We start from the raw sequence: 11,660 nt of genomic DNA, 5'->3' as shown, positions 1-11,660 counted from the left end.
CGAAACCAAGTCTTCCTTCGTGCGGCTAAGCGCCGTGGTTGGCAGTCCTGAATTGAAGAACTGAATTGTAGTCGTTTAAACATTTCAAAAGAAATACATGATATTGTTAAAGAAATGATTAAGTTCTTTGCATTTTTTTCAGTATATGAAAGTTTTAAGGTAATACTTAATTGTCTATTTTCTGAAATCTTTCAGAGATATTTCAAGCTTTTCAAAAGAAAAGAAGAAATAAAAAGCTAAAAGGATTTTTATAGTATAGGATACTATGGAAGACAGTAAGCAGTCAGAAACTGTAAGTTCAGGAAGAAGTACTATTACTTGTCATTTTCTTCCATTAAAGACTAGACTTGCATATAGTATAGGTCATATTCTTAATGATCTCTGTGCATCCATGTGGTTCACTTATCTTCTTGTGTATCAACACTCTGTTTTAAGTTTTGATAATAAAATAGCTGGTGCACTTTTGTTGGTTGGTCAAGTAGCAGATGCTTTATCAACTCCTTTTGTAGGACTTGAATCTGATAGGAAAGATGATTTTTGGTTGTGTAGATATGGTAAAAGAAAAACATGGCATCTTGTAGGTAAGTTTTATTTTTTAATATAAATTTTTGCATCATCTGCGAACACATTGAATATTTCAATGGTTTTAACTTATTGTTGTTAATGACTTATTTCATATTTTTCTTGTGAATAATGAATTCATTTACTAATTTGATTTTCTATATAGAAAATGAAATTTTATAAAAACTATATAAAATTTGTGAAAAATTTGTTTTCATAAATTTCATCACCTGTCTCATATGTGGAGGCAAGAAAGTTTAATTTTTTCACTTAGGTGTACTATTTTTTGGATTTCCATTAGCAAATAGAAACATATGATAGAAACTAAGTTATATTTTAATCTCAATATTTTGGTTAAATTAAAAGGACTAGAAAGAGATAAAATATATGTAATTGAAGAAGCACAGAAGAATCTAATAAAATCAACAAGACAGATTGTAAATGGTTCTCAGAAGAAGCTATTCAATTAACAGAAGAAAAGAAAAATGAAACTTCAGGACGACAAATAAAGAGTTATATAGTTGAGCGCAGATTTTCAGAGATAGGCTAGAAAAGATAAAGAAAAAGATATCTAAACAATAAGTTCAAGGAAATTGAAGAAAGTAACATTAGAGCACAAAGGAACACCAAGCGATTTGATTAGAAAGATGAATGGGGTAACAAGTTATTCCTAGATTGGAAATAGTAAAGCTTAATTTCGGCATAAGTTTGAAAGAACAAGATAAAATTTTTAAAAAAATGAAAGGAATCTGTAGAGAATTTGTACAAGAAAGATATTAAGATTGAAGGATAGAATTTGTTCTGACAACCATAATGATGAAAAGTAAGATGATATGGGCATTTAAAACAGCTGCCATAAAAGAAAATCTGGAGTTGATGACTAACCAGCATAATTGATGAGAGAAGCCAAGGATAAAGTAGCAAATATTGTCTTTTCTCAAAGCTAAGAGGTATACACAATGAGCAAACACCGGTCTCCGGTGGTGATGGTGAAAGAGGAGGTTTTCGTGGTGGATTTGAGGGTGGTGGTCATGGAAGAGGTAAAGGAGGAAGAAAGGAAGGAGTGGATACCAGTGACAAAGCTAGTAAGACTTGTTAAGGATGGAAAAATAAAGACAATTGAATATATCTATTTATTTTCACTTCCCATCAAGGAATTTGAAATAATAGATTTTTTTTCCTGAGTTCCTTAGTAAAAGATTAAGTTCTCAAGATTATGCATTCAGAAACAAACTTGTGCTGGTCAGAGAACTAGATTTACAGCTTTAGTAGCAATAGGAGACTCAAATGGTCATGTAGGTCTTAGAGTTAAGTGTTGCAAAGAAGTAGCTATAGCTGTTTAAAGAGCAATACTTTTGACTAAACTTGGTTGCACGAGGGGGGGGGGGGGATGATATGATAGACAAGTTGGTAAGGGGTTGTTATAGGGTTAATGTTGAAGAGGTTTTTCATAAAATGGTGGGAGATTGGGGGAGAACAAGAGGTCATCCCTGGAAGCCGTATAAGGAGGGTGTGAACAGGGGTGTGAGAAGCAGATTTTTTGCATTGTCGTGAAAGATTGGTATGCATTACCTGAGAGCGTGGTGTCTGCAGAGAATTTTAATGTGTTTAAAGCATGGTATGATGAGTATGACAGAAGGGATCTCCTAGATGAGTCTGTGACTCCATGAAGTCGTGATAATGTTAACCGAAATATTTCAACAAATTTGAGTGAAGATATATTGGCCTACAGATTGGAAAAATATCACTATTCACAACTGTTCCAAAAACATTAAATCTAAGAGAATGTGAGAATTACATCATCATCATCATCATCAAATTCTTGCCATGTACCCTCAAGGGGTGTACAGGATATGATAGTACCATATGAAAAAAATTACATCATTACCAACTACCTATCTACAATTTTCCTCCAAATCAGTCTGTTACTTGTCAAGACTCCAACATTATCAGATCTTATATTTCTATCATCTAAAGTACTTTGTACCATATCAATCCACCTATATCTTGGTCTTCCTCTGGGTCGTTTTGCTGCCAACCTGGCAAAGAACACTCGTTTTGCCAATCTTTCCTCGCCCATTCTGTTTAAGTAACCATACCACCTGAGATTAGCTCTGCTAACGCATTCCTGGATGCTGACAATGTCAAGTTCTTTCCTAATATCCTCATTTTTAATATGATATTGCCATTGATGCCATCTGTTCACGCCTATAATCTTTCTCAGGACTCATATCTGTGGTCTCTAGTCTTTCAAGTGTTTTACTTCTGACCCAGCTCTCAGATCCATTAGTTAAAACTGGTTTGAACACTGTCTTGTATACAGCTAATTTAGTGTTCTGACTAATTTTTTCTCTTATTCCATATGAATTTATTCAATTGACTTCCCACCATACCAGCTTTGCCGATTCTGTTGTCTATTTCTATATTTAATTTACCATCTTCAGTAAAAATCGTGCCTAAGTAGCTGAAATGTTTTACTTGTTCCACAGGTTCTCCATTCACAACACAGTTGACGTTTTCAATGATTCTGCCTATTTTCATTATCTTTGTCTTTTTATTGCTGACCTTCATAACATATCTATTACAACAGCTATTCAATTTAGTCAGAGAATCTTGCAGACTTGTAGCGGATTTATTTAGAAGTATAACATCATCCACATAAAGCAAAGAGCTGACATTAACATCTCCAATTTTGATATCATGTTTAATACCACTTTCCTTCATAATTTGACCCATATAGATAATGAATAACAGAGGAGATAATGTTCATCCTTGTCTCACACCAGATTTAACATTAAACCATCTTCCTGTACTTCCTTCAATTCTAACTGCTGACTTACAACTCAAATAAAGACTAAGTATTGCTTGATATAATACCCCATTGACACCATATAACTGCAGCGTATTGAATGGCTTCTGTCTTGGCACCTTGTCATATGCCTTTTCCAAATCAACAAAACTTAAATACAGATCTTTGCTGTATTCCCATGCTTTCTCGACTATTTGTCGTAAAATGAATATCTGATCCTGACAGCCTCTATTTGGCCTGAATCCAGCTTGTTCTTCACCAAACTTTTCTTCCACAATTCTTCTCAACCATTTCTCAAGTATACTTGCATAGATCTTGCCAAGAACACTCAGTAGGGAAATACCGCTGTAATTCTCACATTGTTTTATTTCCCTTTTTATATATGGGTAATTTGAGAGCTCTACTCCAATCATTGGGAATTCATCCCTCTGTCCAGGCTTTCTGAACTATGCAGTGCAGCCACTGTAAGACTTATACCACCATACCTCAGCATTTCTGGTCGAATATCATCTACTCCTGCTGCTTTTCCACATTTCAAGCATTTGATGGCTTTTTCTACTTCAAGTATGGATATGTATTCCTGACCGCATGCGTGTACAGTGTTTTTTTATCACTATGCTATCACTGCTTGTTTCATTTAGCAATTTTTCGAAGTAATTACTCCATACTTCAAGGATATCTTTTTCTCCTGTTTTCATGTCACCTTTATCATCTCTAATTCCTTTTACAGCACTCTTTCCTCCATTCCTAAGCTTATTCAACAACCTCCAGAAAATTTTACCACCTTCTTGATATTTATTTTCTATGTTCTTGCTGAAGTCCTCCTATAACTTTTGTTTAGCCAGTTTTGCACAGAGTTTAGCATTCTTGCATTTGTCTCTATATTCTCTAAGAGCAAAAGCTGACTTATTTGCCAGGAACTTTTGATATGCTTTCTTCTTTTCCTTCACTGCCTCTTTAACTTCCTGTGTCCACCAGGGAGTTCTGATTTTTTTATCCTTGCAGACAACCTCACCACATGCATCTCTGGCAGAATCAATGTTTTCTTCAGAGTTTGCCACTGAATCTCCAAGGTTTGATTCCTGTTCTCAAACTCTTTCATTTTTTCTTCAATAATCTTTGTGTATTTTAGTCTATAGTTCACATCTGTGAGCTGCTCAACTTTTATTCGCTTTAAAACTTTCTTACATGTTATTCTTTTCAAAATGAAATTCAATTTTTATCTTGCTCAAGACTAAATAGTGATTACTTACAATTTCAAATCCTCTGTACGCTCTGGTGTCCTGCACCAGGGAGAAAACATCACTATCAACAATAACATAGTCAATGAGACTTTTCTTATTCTTAGCCTCTTCTCTCCATGTGAATTTGTGCACCATGTTCCAACATAAAAATGTGTTGGAACATGGTGTTAGTAATAACCAGTCCATGTCCTGAGCAGAAATCCAATAGATATTTGCCATTATTATTAGCTTTGCTCTTTTCTCCAAATTTACCCAAAACATTTTTGTATGTCTGACAATCACTTCCTCCTCTGCTATTTAGATCCCCAACAAGGACCAGCTTTTCCTTTTTCATTGTGTCAGTAGCTTTCTCTAGAGCCTGAAAAAATTCCTCCACTTTTACCTTAGTAGAACCTTCTGTGGGAACATAGGCACAAATAAGTCTCATTGTCCAATTCCCCCATTCTCATATTTGCCCACATTACTCTACTTGAGACTGACTGCCATTCAAGAAGATTAGTCTCGTATTTTGTGTTGAATACTATGGCTACTCCTTCTTTTCCTTGATTTTCATTGCCTGAGTATAACATTTTGTATTTATTGCTCAGAAAGATTTTGTATTTACTGCTTACCAGTTTTTGTCTTTTTTGTTTCAGTCACCCCTATTATGTCGATCTGGTGCTTATCTAATTCCTCAGCTAGCTCCATTTCTTTGCCATTCAGGCTTCTTACTTTGATAGTGCCGATCTTTAACTCTGGTGATGTTGAGTTGGGGTTTATTTTCAGATTTGTTCCAGTAGCTGACTTTTCACCGTTTGCCCTGGTTCCCGGGGGCCTTGTTTAACCGTGCAACGCCCAAGCCGGCATGAAATTTTGTCATGTTGTACCATCACTTTTTATTTTGGTTTAACCAATAAGAATACAATTTGGTCGGCTAAATCCCAAATTGCCAGCCCATCCTCGTTCGTTCAGTATTCAAGTAGATACCCAACAGGGTGCACCATGAGAAGGTGAGGATTTATATTAGGTCAGATGCCCTGGTCGGTTCTCTGCATTCCTTTAAAGGCTACGTAGAGGTCTCTTCTCAGTTATACAGCTTTGACCCTTAAGCACCCCCTGTAAGAATTAAAAAACTGTTATTTAAATTTCATATGCAAGTAACAGTACATTGAAGATTATTATTATTTATTGTTAGTTTGTAACACCTCCCACCAGTCTAAAGACTCATGAAGGAAGGATGCCTACTCTACAACGTTCCGTGTCCACCACGTAATCCCCCAACTAGATTGAACTGCCACTACCATCATCTACACCGATGTCATCTACCTGCCAACCACTAGTATTATGTTGTGAATTGTATGTGTTTTGAAGGCTGATTTGTCTGTATGCGGGATGAAAAACCAGAGTTTCCATGAGAAAAACTCTGCTATCTTCCTATGAGATAGCAGGGTTTTCTAACTAACTCACCTTCAATGGAAATAAACCTATATTAAGATTTTTCCTATCACGACGAGAATTGAACTCATGCCTTTTCCAATTGAATGGCGCAACATACCGTCATTCTTCCAATTGCGAAAGATAATCCACAAATGGCTGAAGAACCATATGCGAATAGACAAATTCTAGACGAGCAGGCAGGTTTCAGGAGAGGTAGAGGAACTAGACCAAATAGCAAATATGAGATGGATTATGTATGAGTACAGAACAAGAGAATTTCAAAATGAAGTATCCATGCTTTAAGAAATCATTTTACTGTGTTACTCATTTACTGTGTGCAATGTGATGAAAGCAATGGAATCCTGAGCATCATTTCTCTTAATCAGATGTATGACAACCAAGAATCTTCAGTAAAAACAGTTTTTTCCAAGAAATGGACAATTTTTGAAGAAAGGAAAAAAGGATAGAGTTGGATGTATATTGTTGCCTTCTCTTGTTATAGCAATTATGTTACAAGTGGTTGATTTAAAGATCCAGCAGGAATTAAGATTGGAGAAATTAGAAAAATAAGTTAAAGTATGCAGATGATGCAACCCTTATGGCAAACTAAGAAGATCTAGAGTAGTCAGTTGTGTTAGTTTACAGGGAAATAAAAAAAAGCTGGGTTTAATTTAACACATTCATGCTAGGCAGGGACAAATTGCGTCATATTTTCTGTTTGCATATCAGGAAGGCATGCTACAAATTTTGGCACATGCATCGATTGAAGCCACAATTGTGAGTCGTGTAGAGGGAGATGAAAATAGTTTGTTTTAGAATATTAGAAACCCGTAATTATGGGGAATCCCTATATTTGGTTGGTATATTTAAATTACTAAAGGATGTCTCATTAATCAACATGTATATTTACATGAGTGAGAAAGAGAGGCAAATATAATGGAGGGAAAGAATAGATTTTTGAATTTTTAAAAGTAAAACATTGCTTCAGAATGTGGTTTTCTGCAAATGCTTTTCAGACAGCTGGCCGAGTGGTTAGCGTGTCCGCTCTCGATTCAAGAGGCTGCAGGTTCGAATCCCGCCATGGGTATGATGTTTGCGATTTTCTATGGAAATGTTAGTGGTGCAGTTGGTGGTAGATGGTGTTGGTGTAGTTGTAGTCAATTGGTGGACTGTGAGTGGTGGAAGCAGAGCTTCCACCACTCACAACCTCCCTCAATGAGTCTTTGGACTCCCTGGAGGTGACAAATAATAATTTTCTTCTTCTTCTTCTGCAGCTTTTCCCACTTAAGTAGGGTCGCTGTTTGTGGTGAGTGTCCTCCACAACTTCCTATCTTGGGCTGTAGCCACATCCAAGTTCTTCATCCTCAATTCCTTCTCCACCATCTCCCTCCATCTCTTCTTTGTCCGTCCGTGCTTCCTCTTCCCCTGCACATCCATCTGCATGACCTTTCTTCCCATATACTCTTCCTCCCTCCTCATCACATGACCAAACCATCTCACCCTTGCCTCCTGTATCTTTGCTCTTAAGTTCGTAACTTTCACCATTCGCCTTATATAGTCATTTCTCAGATGATCCCTTCTGGTAAAACTGCACATCCACCTAAGCATCTCATCTCTGCTACCTCCATCCTGCTGATGTTATTTTTCCCTCAGGGTCACAGTTTCCAAAGCATACATCATATGGTCTCACTTCTGTCCTGTAGATTTTGCCTTTTAGATTGATCGGCACCCTCTTATCACATAGCACTCCAGCCATCTCTCTCCAGTTCCTCCATCCTGCTTGTATCCTGCATCCCACTTCCTTCTCAGCCTCACCATTCTCTTTCATTGTTAGACAAGTATCTAAAGTCACTGACCTTCCTGATGACATTTCCTTCCATCTCCAGATCTGTCTCCTGGCTGCCATCTACTTTGCTACACATATACTTGGTCTTACTTCTGCTCAGTCTCATACCTCTCTCTCTTCCAGTACTTTCCTCCAACTGTCCAGTTTGGCTGCCACTTCTTCTCTTGATTCTGCACACAGCACGATGTCATCTGCATACAACATAGTCCAAGGCGCATCTTCTCTCACTTCCTCCATCACAATATTAAACAAGAATGGACTTGATGCTGACCCTTGATGCAAGCCAACTGTCGCTGGAAAACTTTGTCTCTCCCAGGCAGGTTTTGAATTGAACTTTTGTCTTCTTTATCACTTTATCATAAGCTTTATCCGGATCAATAAATACCAGATGTAGCTCCCCTTGCTTCTCTTGAAATTTTTCCATTATCTGTTGTACCCCAAAGATAGCGTCTGTCGTCGATCGACCAGGCATGAAGCCAAATTGCTCTTTTTCAATCTCCACCTCCTTCCTCATTCTTCCATCAAGAACCCTCTCTAGAATTTTCATTGTGTGGAATGTCAACTTTATTCCTCTGTAATTCTTACAGTCTTGTGCTTCCCCTTTACTCTTGTAGATGGAGACAAGAGTACTTTCCCTCCATTCCTCGGGTATATTTTCCTGTTGACAAACTTTTTTTAACAGGTCTCACATCAGGTCAATTCCTTCTTCCCCCAGTGCCTTCCATGCCTCCACTGGGATCCTGTCAGGGCCCACCAATTTTCCATTCTTCATCCTCTTTATGGCTTCCTTCACTTCCACTCTACTAATGTTCTGCACCATCCCCTCATAAGGCTCCCCATCTTCTCTGAGTCCTTGCATTTTCTTCATTCAAAAGCCCTTCACAGTATATCCTCCACCTGTTTCTTATATCCATATCCCTCCTTAATACCCTTCCTCCAGAGTCTTTGATTTGCTTCACATGTACGATATCTTTGATGCCTTATTTCTACATTTTGCCAATCGATAAATCTTTCTTTGTCCTTCCAGTTTTTAATTGATCGTAAAGGTCTTGATGCCTTTGCCTGTACAACAACTCTCTTGGCTTCTTTCTTTTTCTCTCTGTCCTCTTCCACTCTTGACTCATTCCACTTCTGCTTTGCCTTCCTCTTAGCAGTTACTCCTTCTTGTACATCATTATTCTACCACCAACCCTCCTTCTGCTCTCTAATCTTTCTGGATGTTTCACCAAGCACCTCAATTGCACAGCTTAGAATTACTTTTGAATTATGTCTCCACCAGTCTTATACACTTTCTAATCCATCCAAAATCTTCTCTAACACCTTCTCCCTAAAATGGTTCCTCACATTCTCTTCTTTTAAGTGAAACCACTTAATTTTTTTCCTCCCATGGCTTCCAAAGGTTCTTATCTTCGACTTTATTTCAAAGTCTGCACACAGCAGCTGGTGTTGCTGTGCCACTTGATCTGCTGGGATTACTTTACAATTTGTTACTGCCTTTAGATGTTTTCTTCTAGTCAAAATGTAGTCAATCTGTGAACTATTGTTGCCGCTTCTAAAAGTTATGAAATGCTCTTCCCTCTTACAGAAGAAGGAGTTCACAATTGCCAGATCAAACGCTACTGCAAAGTCCAAAATCCTCTCTCCTTCCTGGTTCATAATTTCTACTCCATGGCCACCATGCACCCTTTCACAGTCCCTATTCTGTCTCCCTATGTGTCTGTTCAAGTCTCTTCCAACAATCACCATCTCGTTTTCTCCAGTTCCCTCATTTCTTTATCTAGCACATTCCAGAATTCATCTTTCTCTTCTGCTGTACATCCAACGTGTGGGGGTGTATACACATAAGATGCCCAGTTGCTCTTCTCCTAGACCCAGTTTCATTCGCATGATCCCGTCGTTCCTCCTACCCACTTCCAGTACTTCACCCTTCATTCTGCCTCACACCACAATTCTGACACCATTTCTTCCCTCTTTATTCCGCTCCAGAGTAGAACAATTTATACCCATCTCCTAGTTCCTTCTCCTTTTCTCCCTTCCACCTTGTCTCCTGCATGCATAAAATGTCCATCTTCCGTGTCATGTCTGCCACCTCTCTTCCCCTTTCAGGCATGTTTCCAACATTCAACATTCCCACTTGCAACATTCTCTCCACTTGCTTGGCTTGCTTCTTTAACTGCAACCATGCAATAATTATTATTATTTGATAATAACAATATTATTATTATCAAATAATAATAATAATAAATAGAAATATTTTCATTAGAGGCAGATGAATTACTAATTTACAGTTGTGGTATGGTATTATATTTGTATCCAGTAAGTTGGTTTAATGTGTGGAGTGGAATGAATTTCATTGTCATGCTATAATCTCTGCACATGCATATTTGCTGTTTTAATGGTAATAATAATAAAAACTGGAGAGGAAAGATTTGTTTGTGAAATATAAATAAGTAAACAATAAAAATCAATGCCCGTATACATTGGTAACTTAGTAAATAATTATAGAGAAGTGTATTATCCATGAAACTGATGTTGATTAGATGATTGATCCAGGTGGCATGAGTTATTATTATTATTATTTGACACCTCCAGGGAGTCCAAAGACTCATTGAGGGAGAGTGTGCACCAACAGTATCGAACGATTGGGTCCCCTTCCAACTACTAACCGCGCTCAAACTTACTTAACTGAGCCATTAGTAGTAGAGGCGCTACCAATCGACCAACCTTAGCACTAATTGAACATATCATTATTATCCTCTATAATTTGTTGTGCATTTTTTTATGATTATTTTTTTTTTTTTTTTTCGAAATTTATATTTGGCTTCTTTGTTTTTTGAGAAGAATTTTCTTTAATTTGTTAATAATTGTTATAATCAGTGTAGATTTTTTTACATAGTAATAAATCCTGGATATGCTAATATTTTGTTGGAGATAACTGGATGCAGTCCTTTCCTTGTAAAAATAGAAGATTCATTTTTATTCACCAGAATAAATGGATTTTTACTCATTACATTTGTTGATTTAGAAAGTTTTACCACTAGGTCACAAAGTATATTGTACTTGACAAATTATATTAAAAAGAAAATCCTAGGGAATCTTTTAGCTATGTGGCCAGTAGGAGGAGAAATGATTGTGGAAGAATGACATTGTGGGATAAAAATGGGAATAGAGTGACTGATGCAGAGCACATAGTGGAATTGTTCAGTGAACACTTTATTGGAGTATTTCATTCTGGAGGAGTAAATTTTAATACTAGAGGGATAGGGCAGGTTTGAGGTTTAGAGGTGCAGGAGGAGAGCGTGTTCCAAATACAGAGTACTCTGGATGTCAGTAAAGCTGTGGGACTGGATGGTATTTCACCATGCATTTTGAGAGAATGTGCTAAAGAACTGACAGCTCCTTTGACCTGGTTTTTCAATGAAAGTCAGTACTGGGACCTATGGGAAAGGTGCTCAGGGAATGGAAGGAAGGTAAGATAGTGCCATTGCATAAGGACGGAAGCAGACTGGAAGTGTTTCATTATAGGCCAGTTTGTGTGTCATCAGTAGTTAAGATCTTGGAGAAATTAGTTAGGGACTGTATTGTTTTAGTAATATGCTAGCCTTTTATAATAACGTTACAAGAGCAGTAGATGAGGGAAACACACATACTGCCATTTTCTTGGATTTAGTAAAGGCATTTGACAGGGTACCACATGATAAGCTGATATTTAAGTTTTGGCACATGAGTTTGGATGTTAGGTTGGTCAACTGGATTCAGGATTGGATTGGCTGTCTGATAGGTA

At 37.3% G+C, this 11,660-nt stretch overlaps 1 protein-coding gene across 1 annotated transcript in view; it reads left to right on the top strand.

Annotated features, from left to right (window-relative positions):
* The first annotated feature begins 265 nt into the window (after positions 1-265).
* Positions 266-11,660, top strand: part of LOC150107693 (major facilitator superfamily domain-containing protein 12-like) — a 67,842-nt gene continuing 56,447 nt past the window's right edge. Inside the window, exon 1 of the mRNA XM_090392170.1 lies at positions 266-581. Within this exon, the coding sequence (XP_090248296.1) occupies positions 266-581 (316 nt within the window). The remainder of the gene's footprint in view (positions 582-11,660) is intronic.

Source organism: Typopeltis vanoorti, chromosome 4 (genome assembly GCF_054136105.1).
Source record: "Typopeltis vanoorti isolate ZY-2024b chromosome 4, IOZ_Tvanoo_1.0, whole genome shotgun sequence".
Taxonomy (NCBI): domain Eukaryota; kingdom Metazoa; phylum Arthropoda; class Arachnida; order Uropygi; family Thelyphonidae; genus Typopeltis; species Typopeltis vanoorti.
Note: the sequence above shows the minus strand (reverse complement) of the source record. Positions and strands in the feature narration are given on the sequence as shown.